This window comes from Netta rufina (assembly GCF_964035555.1).
Source record: "Netta rufina genome assembly, chromosome: 37".
NCBI lineage: Eukaryota > Metazoa > Chordata > Aves > Anseriformes > Anatidae > Netta > Netta rufina.
The window spans coordinates 273,491-292,618 of NC_140161.1; the positions used below are offsets into that span (position 1 = coordinate 273,491).

Sequence of the window (19,128 nt, forward strand, 5' to 3'; positions counted from 1 at the left end):
CCCTCAAGATGGTGGCCACTCAAGCTGGTGGCCACCAATGGGTGGAGGTCTACCAGCCAAGATGGCCACCAACCAAGATGGCCGACTGCCAAGATGGCCGCCAGGCATCCAAGATGGCCACCAACCACCCCGGCGGCCATTTTTTTGGCAGCCAACCCCCTAAAGATGGTAGCCACCACCCCCTGACCACCATTTCAAGATGGCCACCCACCCAACTTGATGGCCACCATCTTGCGTTGCCCAACCAAGAGCCCGCCCACCATTTGATAACTTTCTACCCCCCAAGATGGCCGCCAACCACCCCGACGGCCATTTTTTTGGTAGCCACGACCCCGAAAATGGTAGCCACCACCCCCACGGCCACCATCTTGCACCGTTCAGCCAACCACGTTGACCTCAACCATCTTGAGATGGTCAACGAAGAGCCCGCGCCCACCATTTGATGACCTTCTACCGTTCAAGATGGCCGCCAACCACCCTGACGGCCATTTTTTTGGTAGCCAATCCCCCAAAAATGGTAGCCACCACCCCGTGACCACCATTTCATGATGGCCACCATCTTTGTTGCTCAACAAAGACCACGCCCACCACTTGACAAAGGTCAACCAAGAGCCCGCCCACCATTTGATGACTTTATACCACCCAAAATGGCCGCCAACCACCCCGGCGGCCATTTTTTTGGTAGCCAACCCCCCAAAAACGGTAGCCACAACCCCCGACCACCATTTGATGATGGCCACCATCTTGAGATGATCAACAAAGACCACGCCCACCACTTGACGAAGGTCAACCAAGCGGCCAACCGCCATTTTATGCCTCCAAGATGGCCGCCAACCCCTTCGACCGCCGTTTCTTGGTAGCCAACCCCCCGAATCCGGTAGCCAACCGCCTCCTACATCTTCTTCAGCCTCCCCTCCAGCGCCTCCAGCTCGGCCATGACCTCGCGGGGCAGATCCTCGCCGAAATTCTCCTCGTAGTAGGCGCGCAGCTCGCGGGCCTCCTTCTCCCAGAATTCCTTGCGCACCTGGAAGAGGTCCCCGTGGGCCACCCCGGGGAGCCCCCGCAGGTCCAGGGCCCCCTCGCGGGGCACCCACCCCACGGGGGTGGCTTGGGCGCTGTCTTCTCCTTCCACCCGGCCGAAAATCCAGGCCAGGACGCGGGCGTTGTGGCCGAAACCCGGCCACAGGAAGTGACGCGGGTGGGCGGGGTCCCGCAGGAACCAATTGACGTGGAAGAGGCGGGGCAGGCGGGCCCCCGCCCGCTCGCCCATGGCCAACCAGTGGGCCAGGTAGTGGCCGGCGTTGTAGCCGAAGAAGGGGCGCATGGCGAAGGGGTCGTGGAGGATGCGGCCGCCTGCGATTGGTTAAAAAAGAGGGGGGGGGGACAGGGGATTGGGCGAGAGGGTGGTGACGTCATCAGATGTCATTATGGGGTCTCGGGGGGGTGTTTTATCATTTTGGGTCGTTTTGGGGTCTTTAAGTCAAAAGGTGGAGGTAGAAATTTGGTGGACATCGTTTTTAGGTGGTAGAAGGTCATTCAAGGGTTAAAAGATGGAGCTACGGGATTGGTTGAGAAGTGGATGACGTCATCAGACATCATTATGGGGTCTCGGGGGGGTGTTTTATCATTTTGGGTCGTTTTGGGGTCTTTAAGTCAAAAGACGGCGTCATAGGATTGGTGGACATCCTTATAGGGTAGTAGAACATCATTTTGGGGTAAAAAGAGGTCGTTATGGGATTGGTCGAGAGGGTGATGACATCATCAGACGTTGTTATGGGGTCTCTGGGGGGTGTTTTATCATTTTGGGTCGTTTTGGGGTCTTTAAGTCGAAAGGTGGAGTAAGAAAATTGGTGGACACCCATGTAGGGTGGTAGAAGGTCATTAAAGGGTTAAAAGATGGAGCTACGGGATTGGTCGAGAAGTTGATGACGTCATCAAATGTCATTATGGAGTCTAGGGAGGGCGTTTTATGATTTTGGGTGGTTTTGGGGTCTTTAAGTTGAAAGGTGGCGTCATAGGGTTGGTGGATATTGTTATTAGGTGGCAGAACATCATTTTGGGGTAAAAAGAGGTCATTATGGGATTGGGCGAGAGGGTGGTGACGTCATCAGACGTCGTTATGGGGTCTCGGGGGGGTGTTTTATCATTTTGGGTGGTTTTGGGGTCTTTAAGTCAAAAGGTGGAGGTAGAAATTTGGTGGACATCGTTTTTAGGTGGTAGAAGGTCATTAAAGGGTTAAAAAATGGAGCTACGGGATTGGTCGAGAGGGTGATGATGTCATCGGACGTCATTATGGAGTCCTCGGGGGGGTGTTTTATCATTTTGGGTCGTTTTGGGGTCTTTAAGTCGAAAGGGGGAGTTAGAAACTTGGTGGACACCCATGTAGGGTGGTAAAAGGTCATTAAAGGGTTAAAAGATGGAGGTACGGGATTGGTTGAGAAGTTGATGACGTCATCAGACATCGTTATGGGGTCTCAGGGGGGTGTTTTATCATTTTGGGGCATTTTGGGGTCTTTAAGTCAAAAGATGGCGTCGTAGGGTTGGTGGATATCGTTATTAGGTGGTAGAACATCATTTTGGGGTAAAAAGAGGTCATTAGGGGATTGGTCGAGAGGGTGATGACGTCATCAGACATCGTTACGGGGTCTCGGGGTGCGATTTTATCATTTTGGGGCATTTTGGGGTCTTTAAGTCAAAAGACGGCGTCGTAGGGTTGGTGGATATCGTTATTAGGTGGTAGAACATCATTTTGGGGTAAAAAGAGGTCATTATGGGATTGGGCGAGAGGGTGATGATGTCATCAAACGTCATTATGGGGTCTCAGGGGGGTGTTTTATCATTTTGGGTGGTTTTGGGGTCTTTAAGTCAAAAGGGGGAGTTAGAAATTTGGTGGACATCCTTATAGGGTAGTAGAACATCATTTTGGGGTAAAAAGAGGTCATTATGGGATTGGCGGAGAGGGCGATGACGTCATCAAACGTCATTATGGAGTCTAGGGGGTGCGCTTTACCATTTCGGGTGGTTTTGGGGCATTTTGGGCGGAAACCTGGAGCTCTGGGGCAGGTGGCCACCCATCGGGGGCGGCGCAGCCCCGTTCCGGCGTCGACGCCGTTGGCGCCGCCAACGCAACGGGAGGAGCTCGGGGAGCCAATGAGGGGCCGGGAAGAGCTCGGGGGACCAATGAGGAGCCTGGAGGAGCCGGGGAGGACCAATCAGAAGCCTCGGAGGACCTACCCTTGTGCTCGGCGGCGGCGGTGGCCTCGCTCCTCATGGCGCTCCCCACGAAGACCCCGTGGCGCCAGTTGAAGGCCTCGTAGACCAGCGGCACCCCTGGGGGGCGGCGATGACGCAACGATGACGTCATCAGGGCTCCACCAATGGGGTGAGCCCGAGGGGGCGGGGCTTACCTTCCGGTCTCCGCCCCCCGAAGATGATGGCGTCGATGGGGACGCCCTCGGGGTCCTCCCAGGCCGGGTCCATGATGGGACACTGGTGGGCCGGCGCGCAGAAGCGGGAGTTGGGGTGGGCGCAGGGTTGGGGGTCGCCTAAATTTTGGGGCAGAAAACGCCGTGAACGGGAGCGAAAAGGAGAAACGATGGAAAAAGAGTGGGCGGGGCTTACCCGGCGACCACGGTTGGCCCAACCAGGAGGTGAGGGTGACGCCCGAGGGCGGGGATTGGTCGAGGCCCTCCCAGTAGACGCCGCCGTCGCTGGTGTGGCCGACGTTGGTGAAGATGGTGTTGCGCGCGATGGTGGCCATGGCGTTGGGGTTGGTCTTGGCCGACGTCCCCGGGGCCACCCCGAAGAAGCCGCGTTCGGGGTTGATGGCCCGCAGGCGACCTGCGGGGGGGACATGGTAGGAGAAAAATGAGGAAAAGGAGAAAAAATTTGAAAAAAAAAATAAGGAGAGAAGTGAAAAATTGGGGTGTTTGGGAAGAGGACGGCCAAGAAGAAGCAAAAAAATGCGGTATTCCGGAAGGAGATGAGCCAAAAAAACAAAAATTCATGGTTGTCGTGAAGAGGACGGCCAAGAAGAACCAAAAAAACATGATATTTGGGAAGAAGATGACCCAAAAACCCAAAAATTCATGGTTGTTGTGAAGAGGACGGCCAAGAAAACCCAAAAAAACATGATATTTGGGAAGAAGATGACCCAAAAAAACAAAAATCCATGGTCTTCATGAAGAGGATGACCAAGAAGAACCAAAAAAACATGGTCATTATGAAGGAGATGAGCCAAAAACCCAAAAAACCATCATCTCCATGAAGAGGACGACCAAGAAGACCCAAAAAAACATGATATTTGGGAAGGAGATGACCCAAAAACCCAAAAATTCATGGTTGTTGTTAAGAAGATGACCAAGAAAACCCAAAAAACAAGATATTCATGAAGAGGACGACCAAAAAGAACCAAAAAAAGGTGATATTTGGGAAGGAGATGACCCAAAAAAACAAAAATTCGTGGTTGTTGTGAAGAGGATGACCAAGAAGACCCAAAAAAACATGATATTCGTGAAGAAGATGACCCAAAAACACAAAAATTCATGGTTGTCGTGAAGAAGACGACCAAGAAAACCCAAAACACAAGATATTCATGAAGAGGACGACCAAAAAGAACCAAAAAAAATGTGATATTTGGGAAGGAGATGACCCAAAAAAACAAAAATTCGTGGTTGTTGTGAAGAGGATGACCAAGAAGACCCAAAAAAACATGGTCTTCGTGAAGGAGATGACCCAAAAACCCAAAAATTCATGGTTGTCGTGAAGAAGATGACCAAGAAAACCCAAAAAACAAGATCTTCATGAAGAGGACGGCCAAAAAGACCCAAAAAAACGTGATATTCGTGAAGGAGATGACCCAAAAACCCCAAAATCCATGATCTTCATGAAGAAGATCACGAAGAAGACCCAAAAAGCCATGGTCTTCATGAAGATGACCCAAAAACCCCAAAACCCATGGTCTTCATGAAGAGGACGACCAAGAAGACCCCAAAAACCTATGGTCATCATGAAGACGATGACCAAGAAGAACCAAAATACGGAGATCCACCAAGTTGGGGACATCAGAAATGTAAGTTTTGGGGTTTCTGAGGTCCAAAAACCCAAATATCTAGGTTTTTAATTAAAAAAACACCCAAAAGACCCCAAAACCCATGGTCTTCATGAAGAGGACGTCCAAGAAGACCCAATAAAACATGATTTTTATGAAGAGGACGACCAAGAAGAACCAAAATACGGAGATCCACCAACTTCAAGACACCGAAGATGGAACTTTTGGGGTTTTTGAGGTCCAAAAACCCAAATTTTTGTGGTCTTTATGAAAAAAAACACCCAAAAGACCCCAAAACCCATGGTCTTCATGAAGAGGACGTCCAAGAAGACCCAATAAAACATAGTTTTTATGAAGAGGACGTCCAAGAAGAACGAAAATACGGAGATCCACCAACATCACGACATCAAAAATGGAACTTTTGGGGTTTTTTGAGTTCCGAAAACCCCAATTTTTGAATATTTTTGAAACAAAAACCCAGCCAAAGGACCCCAAAAGCCAGCCCAGTGCAGAAGCAGCCCCCACCTTGGGCGTCGAACTTCATCCAGGCGATGTCGTCGCCCACGCAGTGGACGCGCCAGCCGGGCAGGGCCGGGGTCATCATGGCCAAGTTGGTCTTGCCGCAGGCGCTGGGGAAGGCGGCGGCCATATAACGCTTCCGGCCGCTGGGGGACGTCACCCCCAAAATCTGTGGGGTCGGGGGGGGGTGGGGAGGGTGGACAAGACCGCGGGGGGCACCCCAAAGAACCCCAAAGGCGCCTGAAATGGCCCCAAAGGCAACCCCAGGAGCCAAATCCGCAAAAAACGGCCCCAAAGGCACCCAAAACGGCCCCAAAGCGAGAAGAAATGGCCCCAAATCCACCCCCCAGAAGCCCAAAGCCACCCAAAATGGCCCCAAAGCCAACCCCAGAAGCCTAAAGGCACCAGAAATGGCCTCAAATCCACCCCCCAAAAGCCCAAAGACACCAGAAATGGCCCCAAAGCCAACCCCAGAAGCCTAAAGGCACCAGAAATGGCCCCAAATCCACCCCCCAGAAGCCCAAATTCACCAGAAATGGCCCCAAATTCACCAGAAATGGCCCCAAATTCACCAGAAACGGCCCCAAATCCACCCCCAGAAGCCCAAGGACACCCAAAATGGACCTAAAGCCACCCAAAACGGCCCCAAAGCCACCCCCAGAACCCCAAATCCACAAGAAATGGCCCCAAATCCACCCCCCAGAAGCCCAAAGCCACCAGAAACAGCCCCAAAGCCACCCCCCAGAAACCCAAATTCACCAGAAATGGCCCCAAATCCACCCCCCAGAAGCCCAAAGACACCAGAAATGGCCCCAAAGCCAACCCCAGAAACACAAAGGCACCAGAAACGGCCCCAAATCCACCCCCCAGAACCCCAAAGGCACCAGAAATGGCCCCAAAGGCAAACCCAGAAGCCAAATCCGCAAAAAACGGCCCCAAAGACACCCAAAACGGCCCCAAAGCGAGAAGAAATGGCCCCAAATCCACCCCCCAGAAGCCCAAGGACACCAGAAATGGCCCCAAAGCCAACCCCAGAAGCACAAAGGCAGCAGGAATGGTCCCAAAGACACCCAAAACGGCCCCAAATCCAGCAGAAACGGCCCCAAATCCACCCCCCAGAACCCAAAATCCAACAGAAATGGCCCCAAATCCAGCAGAAACGGACCCAAATCCACCAGAAATGGCCCAAAAGCCACCCCCAGAACCCCAAATCCACCAGAAATGGCCCCAAATCCACCCCCCAGAAGCCAAAAGCCACCAGAAATGGCCCCAAAGCCACCCGAAACAGCCCCAAATCCACCCCCAGAAGCTCAAATTCACCCAAAACAGCCCCAAATCCACCCCCAGAAACCCAAATCCACCAAAACTGGCCCCAAATCCACCAGAAATGGCCCCAAAGCCACCCCCAGAACCCCAAATCCACCAGAAATGGCCCCAAAAACTTCAAAACCACCCCGAAATCAACCCGGATCCTCAAAAAAGACCCAAAATCACATGATTTCACCCCAAAAAAGCCCTTAAACCTACCTGATGTTCTCCAAATCCCGAAGTCCACTCCCAACCACCATAAAACCCAACGGAAACCCAACAAATCCAACAAAACCCAACGGAAACCCAACAGAGACCCCAAAACACCTCAAAACCGCCCCAAAACCGACCCAGATCCTCAAAAAAAAAAAAACAAATCCCATGATTTCACCCCAAAAAAACTCCTAAACTCACCTGATCTTCTCCAAAACCCGAAGTCCACTCCCAACGACAATAAAACCCAACGAAACCCAACAGAAACCCAACGCAACCCAACGAAGACCCCAAAACAACCCCAAAACCGACCCAGATCCTCAAAAAAACCCCAAATCCCATGATTTCACCCCAAAAAAAAAAACTAAACTCACCTGATCTTCTCCAAATCCCAAAATCCACTCCCAACGACAATAAAAGCCAACGGAACCCAACGCAACCCAACGAAACCCAACGGAAACCCAACGGAAACCCCAAAACACCTCAAAACCATCCCAAAATCAACCCAGATCCTCAAAAAAAACCCAAATCCCATGATTTCACCCCCAAAAAAAACCTAAACTCACCTGATCTTCTCCAAATCCCAAAATCCACTCCCAACGACAATAAAACCCAACGGAAACCCAACACAACCCAACGCAACCCAACGAAGACCCCAAAACACCTCCAAACCGCCCCGAAATCAACCCAGATCCTCAAAAAGACCCAAACCCGCCTGATTTCCCCCCAAAAACGCCCCCCACCAGCATGTGCTCGGCCAGCCAGCCCTCGTCGCGGGCCATGCGGGAGGCGATGCGCAGGGCGAAGCACTTCTTGCCCAGCAGCGAGTTGCCCCCGTAGCCGCTGCCGAAGGACGCGATGCGGCGCTCGGCGGGGACGTGGGCCACCAGCGTGCGCTCCGGGTCGCAGGGCCACCCGTTGACAAGGGGCTCTGCCAAAAAAGAGAACAGTTTTGGGGTGAATTTAGGGGGTTTTGGGGCTTTTTGTGTTTTTTTTGGCTTTTTTTTGCGCTTTTTTTGAGTTTTTTGTGAGTTTTGCGGGGTTTTGGGGTGTTTTAGAAGGGTATGGGGCCACCAGCGTGCGCTCCGGGTCGCAGGGCCACCCGTTGACAAGGGGCTCTGCCAAAAAAGAGAACAGTTTTGGGGTGAATTTAGGGGGTTTTGGGGCTTTTTGTGTTTTTTTTGGCTTTTTTTTTGCGCTTTTTTTGAGTTTTTTGTGAGTTTTGCGGGGTTTTGGGGTGTTTTAGAAGGGTATGGGGCCACCAGCGTGCGCTCCGGGTCGCAGGGCCACCCGTTGACAAGGGGCTCTGCCAAAAAAGAGAACAGTTTTGGGGTGAATTTAGGGGGTTTTGGGGCTTTTTGTGTTTTTTTGGCTTTTTTTTTGCGCTTTTTTTGAGTTTTTTGTGAGTTTTGCGGGGTTTTGGGGTGTTTTAGGGGGGTATGGGGCCACCAGGGTGCGCTCCGGGTCGCAGGGCCACCCGTTCACCAGGGGCTCTGCCAAAAAAAGAAGAGTTTTTGGGGTGAATTTAGGGGTTTTTGGGGCTTTTTGTTTTTTTTGGCTTTTTTTTGCGCTTTTTTGTGAGTTTTTTGAGGGTTTTGGGGGGTTTTGGGGTGTTTTAGGGGGGTATGGGGCCACCAGGGTGCGCTCCGGGTCGCAGGGCCACCCGTTGACAAGGGGCTCTGCGAAAAAAGAGAACAGGTTTTGGGGAAAATTCAGGTGATTTGGGGTTTTTTGCTTTTTTTTGGCTTTTTTTGTGAGTTTTTTGAGGGTTTTGGGGGGTTTTTGGGTGTTTTAGGGGGTTTTGGGGCCACCAAGGTCCTCACAGAGCCACCCATTAACCCAGGGTTCCGTAAAAAAAGAAAACAATTTTTGGGGCGAATTCAGGCGTTTTTGGGATTTTTGCGGTTTTTTTTTTTTTGTTTGTTTGTTTTTGTGGCTTTTGCGTTTTTTTGGGGGAGGTTTGGGGTGTTTTAGGGGGTTTTGGGGCCACCAAAGTCCTCATGGGGCCACCTGTTGACCAAAGGTTCTGCCAAAAAAAAAAAAGGGAGTCAAGTTTTGGGGCGAAAAGAGGGGTTTTTAGTGGTTTTTGCTTTTTTTTGGCTTTTTTTTGCGCTTTTTTGTGATTTTTTTGTGAGTTTTGCGGGGTTTTGGGGTGTTTTAGGGGGGTATGGGGCCACCAGGGTGCGCTCCGGGTCGCAGGGCCACCCGTTGACAAGGGGCTCTGCCAAAAAAGAGAACAGGTTTTGGGGTGAATTTAAGGGTTTTTGGGGCTTTTTGTGTTTTTTTGGCTTTTTTTTGCGCTTTTTTGTGAGTTTTTTGAGGGTTTTGGGGGGTTTTTGGGTGTTTTAGGGGGTTTTGGGGCCACCAAGGTCCTCACAGAGCCACCCATTAACCCAGAGTTCCGTAAAAAAATAAAACAATTTTTGGGGCGAATTCAGGCGTTTTTGGGATTTTTGCGGGTTTTTTGTTTGTTTGTTTTTGTGGCTTTTGCGTTTTTTTGGGGGAGTTTTGGGGTGTTTTAGGCAGTTTTGGGGCCACCAAAGTCCTAATGGGGCCACCTGTTGACCAAAGGTTCAGCCAAAAAAAAAAAAGGGAGTCAAGTTTTGGGGCGAAAAGAGGGGTTTTTAGTGGTTTTTGCTTTTTTTTGGCTTTTTTTTTTGCGCTTTTTTGTGAGTTTTTTGAGGGTTTTGGGGTGTTTTGGGGTGTTTTGGGGGGTATGGGGCCACCAGGGTGCGCTCCGGGTCGCAGGGCCACCCGTTGACAAGGGGCTCTGCGAAAAAAGAGAAAAATTTGGGGGGAAAATTCAGCGATTTTGGGGGCTTTTGCTTTTGGGGTCATTTTGGGGTGTTTTGGGGCACTTCAGGGAGTTTCTGGGGCGTTTCTGCGTGCTTTTGGGTGTTTCTTTGGCGTTTTGGGGTGTTTTTGAGAGTTTCTTGGGCGTTTTTGTGTGTTTTGGGGCGTTTCTTGGGTGTTTTTGTGCGTTTATGGGTATTTTGGGGGCGTTTTTGAGTGTTTTTGGGTGTTTTGGGGGCGTTTTTGGGTGTTTCTTGGGCGTATTGGAGGGTTTCTTGGGCGTTTCTTGGGCATTTTTGTGCGTTTTGGGGCGTTTCTTGGGCGTTTTTGAGCGTTTTTTGGGCATTTTTGAGTGGTTTAGTGCATTTATGGGTGTTTTTGGGACGTTTTTGCGTGTTTATGGATGTTTTGGGGGCGTTTTTGGGTGTTTCTTGGGCGTTTTTGGGTGCTTCTTGGGCATTTTTGCGCGTTTTGGGGCATTTCTTGGGTGTTTCTGTGTGTTTTTGGGCGTTTCTTGGGTGTTTTTTGGGCATTTTTGAGCGTTTTTGCACTTTTATGGGTGTTTTTGGGACATTTTTGCGCGTTTTTGGGTGTTTTGGGCGCGTTTTTGGGTGTTTCTTGGGCGTTTTTGAGCGTTTCTTGGGCGTTTTTGAGCGTTTTTGAGCGTTCCTTGGGCGTTTTTGGGCGTTTCGGGGCGTTTTGGGGGTTTTGGGGGCTCACCTCGCAGCGGCAGGGGCCGTCCGACGGAGTGGAGGCAGCGGACGAAGTCGCCGGCGGCCAGCGAGGGGAAGATCTGGTGGCCCACGCGGGTCATGATGCGCATGGAGGCCACGACGTAGGGCGAGTCGGTGAGCTGCACGCCCGCCTTGGCCAGCGGCGACGAGGGGGGGCCCATGCTGAAGGGGATGATGTACATGGTGCGGCCTGCGGGACCCCAAAACAGGGGTTGGAGACCCCAAAAAGAGGTTGGAGACCCCAAAAAGAGGGAGAGGAAGACCCCAAAAAAGGTTGGAGAAGACCCCAAAAAGGAGAGCTCAAAACAGGTTGAAGAAGACCCCAAAAAAAAGGTTGAAGAAGACCCCAGAAAAGGCTGAGGAAGAAGACCCCAAAAAGAGTTGAGGAACCAGACATGGAGACCCCAAAAAGGGTTGGAGAAGACCCCAAAAAGGAGACCCCAAAAAGGGTTGGAGAGCCTAAAAAGGGTGAGGAAGGAGAGCCTAAAAAGGAGAGCCCAAAAAGGGTGAAGAAGACCCCAAAAAAAGGTTGAGAGAGGAGGAGATGTGGAGACCCCAAAAAAACATCGAATTGAAGGCAGGGAGACCCCAAAAAGGAGACCCCAAAAAAAGGGTTGGAGACCCCAAAAAGGGTGAGGAAGACCCCAAAAAGGAGAGCTCAAAAAGGGTTGGAGACCCAAAAAAAAAAGGTTGCAGAAGAAGACCCCAAAAAGGTTGAAAAAGACCCTAAAAAAAGGTTGAAGAAGACAACCCCAAAGAGGTTGAGGACGAAAACCCCAAAATAGGTTGAAGACCCCAAAAAGGGTGAGGAAGGAGACCCCAAAAAGGGATGAGTTGAAGACCCCAAGAAGGCTGAGGAAGAAAGAATCCTTTTATAGGATTTTGCCCCCTTTTCATAGGATTTTTCCCCCTTCCCCTTTTTGATAGGATTTTTTGCCAATTTTTATAGGATTTTTCCCTCTTCCTTTATAGGATTTCCCTGTTTTTTATAGGATTTCCCTGTTTTTTATAGGATTTCCCCCTTTTCCATATGATTTCTCCCCTTTTTATAGGATTTCCCCCCTTTTCATAGGATTTGTCCGCCTTTTTTATAGGATTTCTCTCCCCTGCCTTATAGGATTTGCCCATTTTTGTAGGATTTCCCCCCGTTTTGGGGTCTGACCTTCCATGCAGCCCGGGAAGCGCTGCTGTAGGGCCTGCTCCAGCTGGGGGGGGCTCATCCAGTTGAGTTCCCCCCTTTTTATAGGATTTCTCCCCCTTTTTATAGGATTTACCCCCTTTTTATAGGATTTTCCACCTTTTTTATAGGATTTGTCCCCAATTTTTAGAGGATTTTTCCCCCTCCCCTTTCTTATAGGATTTTTTCTCAGTTTTTATAGGATTTTTTCCCCCTTCCTTTATAGGATTTCTCTTTTCTTTATAGGATTTCCCCCCCCTTTCCTTTATAGGATCTCCCCCCTTTTTTATAGGATTCCCCTCCCCAATTTTATAGGATTTTCGCTCTTTTTTATAGGATTTTCCCTCTTTTTTATAGGATTTTCCCTCTTTTTTATAGGATTTTCCCTCTTTTTTATAGGATTTGTCCCCAATTTTAGAGGATTTTTCCCCCTCCCCTTTTTTATAGGATTTTTTGCCAATTTTTATAGGATTTTTCCCCCTTCCTTTATAGGATTTCCCTGTTTTTTATAGGATTTCCCTGTTTTTTATAGGATTTCCCTGTTTTTTATAGGATTTCCCTGTTTTTTATAGGATTTCCCTGTTTTTTATAGGATTTCCCCCTTTTCTATAGGATTTCTCCCCTTTTTATAGGATTTGTCCGCCTTTTTTATAGGATTTTCTCTCTCCCTTACAGGATTTGCCCGTTTTTGTGGGATTTCCCCCCGTTTTGGGGTCTGACCTTCCATGCAGCCCGGGAAGCGCTGCTGTAGGGCCTGCTCCAGCTGGGGGGGGCTCATCCAGTTGAGTTCCCCCCTTTTTATAGGATTTCTCCCCCTTTTTATAGGATTTACCCCCTTTTTATAGGATTTTCCACCTTTTTTATAGGATTTGTCCCCAATTTTAGAGGATTTTTCCCCCTCCCCTTTCTTATAGGATTTTTTCTCAGTTTTTATAGGATTTTTTCCCCCTTCCTTTATAGGATTTCTCTTTTCTTTATAGGATTTCCCCCCCCTTTCCTTTATAGGATCTCCCCCCTTTTTTATAGGATTCCCCTCCCCAATTTTATAGGATTTTCCCTCTTTTTTATAGGATTTTCCCTCTTTTTTATAGGATTTTCCCTCTTTTTTATAGGATTTTCCCTCTTTTTTATAGGATTTGTCCCCAATTTTAGAGGATTTTTCCCCCTCCCCTTTTTTATAGGATTTTTTGCCAATTTTTATAGGATTTTTCCCCCTTCCTTTATAGGATTTCCCTGTTTTTTATAGGATTTCCCTGTTTTTTATAGGATTTCCCCCTTTTCCATACGATTTCTCCCCTTTTTATAGGATTTCCCCCCTTTTCATAGGATTTGTCCGCCTTTTTTATAGGATTTTCTCTCTCCCTTATAGGATTTGCCCATTTTTGTAGGATTTCCCCCCGTTTTGGGGTCTGACCTTCCATGCAGCCCGGGAAGCGCTGCTGTAGGGCCTGCTCCAGCTGGGGGGGGCTCATCCAGTTGCCCAGCTGCGGGGTCCCGTTTTGGGGTCGGGGGGGCACGGCGTCCCGCTCCCGCTCCGTCACCAGCACCGTGCGGCTCTCCACCCGCGCCACGTCCCGCGGGTCCGTGCGGGCCAGCCAGCTGCGAACACACCCCAAAAACCCCAAATCAGACCCCAAAATCCCAAAGCAGGGCCCCGAAACCCAAATGGGAACACAAAAACCCCAAAACCCTAAAGGGAAACCCAAAAACCCCAAAACCCTAAAGGGAAACCCAGAAACCCCAAAACCCTAAAGGGAACCCAAAGACCCCAAATCAGACCCCAAAAACCCAAAGCAGGGCCCCAAAACACAAATGGGAACCCAAAAACCCCAAAACCCTATAGGGAAACCCAAAAACCTAAAGGGAAACCCAAAAACCCCAAAACCCTAAAGGGAAACCCAAAACCCTAAAGGGAAACCCAAAACCCTAAAGGGAAACCCAAAACCCTAAAGGGAAACCCAAAACCCTAAAGGGAAACCCAGAAACCCCAAAACCCTAAAGGGAAACCCAAAAACCCCAAAACCCTAAAGGGAAACCCAAAACCCTAAAGGGAAACCCAGAAACCCCAAAACCCTAAAGGGAAACCCAAAACCCTAAAGGGAAACCCAGAGACCCCAAAACCCTAAAGGGAACCCAAAGACCCCAAAACCCTAAAGGGAACCCAAAGACCCCAAATCAACCCCAAAGCCCCAAAGCAGGGCACAAAGACCCCAAATGGGAACACAAAAACCCCAAAACCCTAAAGGGAACCCAAAAAACCTAAATTTTTATAGGATTTTCCTCCAATTTTTATGGGATCACCCCCCAATTTTTGGAGGATTTTCCCCCAGACTTTATAGGATCTTCCCCCAATTCTTATAGGATCTTCCCCAAACTTCCTAGTTTCTTCCCCCAAATTTTTATTGGTTTTTCCTCCAGTTTTTATAGGATCACCCCCAAACTTTTATAGGATTTCCCCCAAACTTTATAGGGTTTTCTCCCAATTTTTATAGGATGGCCCCCAAAATTTTATAGGATTTTCCCCAAAACTTTATAGGATTTCTCCCATACCTTTATAGGATCTTCCCCCAACTTTTAACGGGATTGTCCCCAAACTTTATGGGATTTTCCCCAATTTCAATAGGATCACCCCCAAACTTTTATAGTATTTCCCCCAATTTTTATAGGATCGCCCCTGAATTTTTATAGGATCTTCCCCAAACCTTTATAGGATTTTCCCCTGATTTTTATAGGATCTTCCCCAAACCTTTTATAGGGTTTCCCCAAACTTTATAGGATTTTATCCCAATTTTTATAGGATCTTCCCCAAATGTTTTATAGGGTTTCCCCAAATTTTATAGGATCTTGCCCAAACTTTTATAGGATTTTCCCCCCAATTTTTATAGGATCGCCCCTGAATTTTTATAGGATCTTTCCCTAAAAATTATAGAATTTTCCCCAAACCTTTGTAGGATTTTCCCCAAACCTTTACAGGATCTTCCCCAAACTTTTATAGGATTTCTGCCAAACCTTTGTGGGATTTTCTCCCAATTTTTATAGGATTTTCCCCAAGCCTTTATAGTATTTTCCCAAAACCTTTATAGGATCTTCCCCAAACCTTTTATAGGATTTTTCCCAAAATTTATGGGATCTTCCCCAAATATTTTATAGGGTTTCCCCAGTATTTTATAGGATCATCCCCCAATTTTTATAGGATCTTCCCCCAAACTTCACCATATCTCGCCCAAACTTCGCCGCATCTCCCCCAGATTCTTCCGGGCTCTCTGCCCCAAATTCCCCGTTTTTTCCCCCAGAACTCACCAGTTGTCATACTTGGGGAGGGGCAGCAGCGTCCCGTCGTCCTGCAGCCCCCTGAGCAGCTCCCTGCCCCCAAACCTTTATAGGATCCCCCCCAAACTTCCCAGTTTCTTCCCCAAAATTTTGTAGGATCGCCCCCAAACCTTTATAGGATTTTTCCCCAATTCTTGTAGGATCATCCCCAAACCTTTATAGGATTGCCCCCAAATTTTTATAGGGTCATCCCCCAAACTTTATAGGATTTTCCCCAAATCTTTATAGAATTTTCCCCAAACTTTTATAGGATTTCTGCCAAACCTTTGTGGGATTTTCTCCCAATTTTTATAGGATTTTCCCCAAACCTTTATAGTATTTTCCCAAAACCTTTATAGGATATTCCCCAAACCTTTATGGGATTTTCTCCCAATTTTTATAGGATCTTCCCCAAACCCTTTATAGGGTTTCCCCAATATTTTATAGGATTTTCCCCAAAACTTCATCGTATCTCGTCCAAACTTGGTCAGACTTCCCCAGATTTTTCCGGGCTCTCTGCCCCAAATTCCCCGTTTTTCCCCCAAACTCACCAGTTGTCATACTTGGGGAGGGCAGCAGCGTCCCGTCGTCCTGCAGCCCCCTGAGCAGCTCCCTGCCCTCCTCCTCGGAGCCGTCGCAGAGCCGCAGGGCCCGGGGCCGGCACAGCCTCGCCCCCTCCTCCACGAAAGCGCGCGCCGGGGGGGGCAGCGCCGCCAGGGCCCCCCCGTGCAGCCCCCGCCTCGGAAAGCGAGGCTGGGCAAGGGAGGTCAGGCCCCCCGGGTGGCAGGCCCGCTGAGGGGTTTGGGTGAAAAAGAGAGGATTGGGCAAAGGGAGAAAGGTCAGAGGCCCCCGCTGTGGCCTTTGGTCCTTGAGGGAGTGGGCAAAGGGCGAGGGGGACGTGGACACAGCCCGGCCCCCCCCCCAGGGATGGGGGTGGACCCTATAGAGCCCCCCCGACCCTATAAACCCCCCCCCGACCCTATAGAGCCCCCCCGACCCTATAAACCCCCCCCCCCGACCCTATAGAGCCTCTCTGACCCTTATAGCCCCCCCCAGCCCCATAGACCCTATAATACCCCCAAGACCCTATAGACCCCCCCCGACCCTATAACTCCCTACATGACCCCAAAGACCCCACAGACTCCCCCCATGACCCCATAGACCACCCACAGACCCCCCTGACCCCATAGACCCTATAACACCCCCAAGACCCCATAGACTCCCCCCCGACCCTATAACTCCCTACATGACCCCATAGACCCTATAGCACCCTCAAGACCCCATAGACCCCCCCTCGACCCCATAGACCCCCCCGACCCTATAACAGCCCCAAGACCCCATAGACTCCCCCCATAGACCCCTCCCCTCCCCCCCCCCCCCCCCCCCCCCCCCCCCCCCCCCCCCCCCCCCCCCCCCCCCCCCCCCCCCCCCCCCCCCCCCCCCCCCCCCCCCCCCCCCCCCCCCCCCACCCCCAAGACCCCATAGAACCCCCCCCAGCCCCACAGAACCTATAGACTCCCCCCCAGACCCTATAACCCCCCCCACGACCCCACAGAACCCCCCCAACCCCATAGACCCCCCCCAATAACCCCATATGGTCCCAAAACCCCCCTAACTCCCCCCAAACCCATATCACCCCCATAACCCCCCCCGACCCCATAAGGTCCCCAAAATCCCATAACACCCCCCCTAACCCCATAACCCCCCCCCGACCCCATATGGCCCCAAAAAAGCCGTATTTGCCCCCAAAACAACCCCATATGGCCCCCAAAACCCTTTATTTGCCCCCAAAACCACCCCATATGGCCCCCAAAAACCCTTATTTGCCCCCAAAACAGCTCCATATGGCCCCAAAAGCCCCGTATCTTCCCCCAAAAAACCCCTTAGCACCCCAAAAACCCCACATTTCTCCCCAAAACAACCCTATATAGCCCCTAAAGCCCCAAAATCCCACCATTTTCCCCCAAAACCCCTCACACAGCCCCAAAATCCAACTATTCTCCCCCAAAACCCCTCACACAGCCCCAAAATCCACCTTTTTCCCCCAAAACTGCTTATGAAATCCGTCCCCACAGCCCCAAAATCCCACTGTCGTCCCCCAAAACAGCCCCTACAGCCCCAAAATCCCACTTTTTTCCCCCAAACTCCCCCCCAGCCCCCAAATCCCCACTATCTTCCCCCCAAACCCCTCACACAGCCCCCAAATCCCCCTATTTTCCCCCAAACCCCCCTTTTTTCCCCCAAACCACCCCCTACAACCCCCAAACCCTCCCCTTTTCCCCCAAACCCCCCCCTTACAGCCCCCAAATCCCCCTTTTTCCCCCCAAAACCCACCCGAAGGCCCTGAGGCAGCCGATCGCTTTCTGCATCTCCGCCTCTGCCCCCCCTCCCCCCCCCCCCGGGTCCCTTTTACCCCCTCGTAGGAGGGGGGGGGGGAAGGACCCCAGGATCCGGGTGGCACCCATGGGTGGGGGGGGGGGAGGGGCACCCATGGGTGTGGGGGGGGGGGGCGGGGACCCCCCAAGCCCAACCCCCGGGCGCTAAACCCCCCCCCGATCCTTCAAAAACCCCAACGCGACCCACACAAAACCACCCTCAAACTGTCCAAAAGCCTCGATTCTCACCCAAAAAGGCTTAAAATTGTAAAAAAAGCCGATTTTGGCGATTTTTTACCTCAGAGTTCGCCGCCCGCAGCCGCCGCCGCGGCCCCGCCGCCATTTTGTGCCCCCCTCAGGCAGCCCCCACCCCCTTTTTCCCCTCGATTTTCCCCTTTTTTAACCTTTTTTCCCCCTTTTTTTCCCCCTTTTTTGCTCTATTTCTCCTCCGCGGGCTTGCCCTGGCTGCTTCCGGCGGGGTTAATTAGCCGCTTGTTAATTAATGAGGGTTAATTAAGCTCGGGGCGCTAATGGCGGAGCCGGGGGTCGCCTCAGGACCCTGAGGGGGGGGGGAAAGGGCGGGAAGGCGGCGCGCATGCGCAGTGCGCGGAAGTGAGGGCAGCGCGCAGGTGAGGGCAAGGCTCTGCGCATGCGCGGCGCCGCGCTGGCAGCTTCAGGGCGGGCACCGCGCATGCGCGGCGGCGTGGCGCGAGGGCAAGGGGGCGCCGCCATTTTGGGAGGGGGCGGGGCTTGGCCGCGGTGACGGCGTTTGTGCATATTAATGAGGTAATTATGAATAATAATTAATCGATTCGACTGAAACGGGTCATTAATGGACTCTGTGGGTGTCAATTGATGTTAATTCGGGGTTTTGTGAATATTAAGGAGGGTTTGGTGGTGTTATGGGGGGGTTGTTGGTCAAGGAGAGCGCTAATTAATGGATTAATTAATTAATTACGTCATGAATGTGAATATTTTAATGATTTTTGATAATTAGCGGACGTAAAAATGGATGTTAGTGAGGGTAGGCCTGAGGGTTTGGGGATTTTCTCTGATTTCAGCCCAAAAACGTCAAATTTTGACAAAAAATAACAAATTTTGACAAAAAATCTAAAATTTTGCCTCAGAATTCTCCAATTTCTCAATTTTTTTTGAAATTTCTCCCCAAAATCTCAGAGTTCTCCCCCAAAATCTCCGATTTCTCAGACAAAACCTTACATTTCTCCCCCAAAATCTCAAAATTTCCCCCCAAAATCTCAAAACTTGCCAAAAAACATCAATTTTCTCCTCAAAACGCTCAATTTTTCCCCCAAATACCTGAAATTTCCCCCAAATATTCCAAGATCTTCCCAAAACATTTCAAATTCCGCCCCCAAAACCTTAAAGTTTGGCCTAAAAATATCAAAATTCTCCAAAACTTCTCATTTTTTTCCCCAAAACTTTCAAATTTATCAAAAAAATCCCCAAATCCACCCTCCCTGGCCCCAAGTAGCCCAAAATGGTGAAAAATGGCCCCAAATGGCCCCAAGTACACCCAAATCAACCCAAAATCAATCCCAAATGGCCCCAAAATGGCCCCAAATCAACCCCAGATGCCCCCAAATACCCCAAAATGGCCCAAAACGGTCAAAAATGGCCCCAAAATGGCCC

The 19,128-nt window shown here is 50.4% G+C and overlaps 1 protein-coding gene across 1 annotated transcript; it reads right to left on the bottom strand.

The window, feature by feature from the left end:
• Positions 1–781: 781 nt before the first annotated feature.
• On the bottom strand, positions 782–17,560 carry LOC311220671 (phosphoenolpyruvate carboxykinase [GTP], mitochondrial-like). Its single transcript, XM_084304222.1, is given in 11 exon segments — positions 782–1,353; positions 3,235–3,330; positions 3,408–3,545; positions 3,622–3,840; positions 5,576–5,738; positions 7,834–8,021; positions 10,604–10,807; positions 13,209–13,393; positions 15,655–15,673; positions 15,676–15,842; positions 17,438–17,560. Coding segments are annotated over 11 exon segments (1,875 nt in total). The 5' UTR covers positions 17,473–17,560; the 3' UTR covers positions 782–892.
• Positions 17,561–19,128: the final 1,568 nt, after the last annotated feature.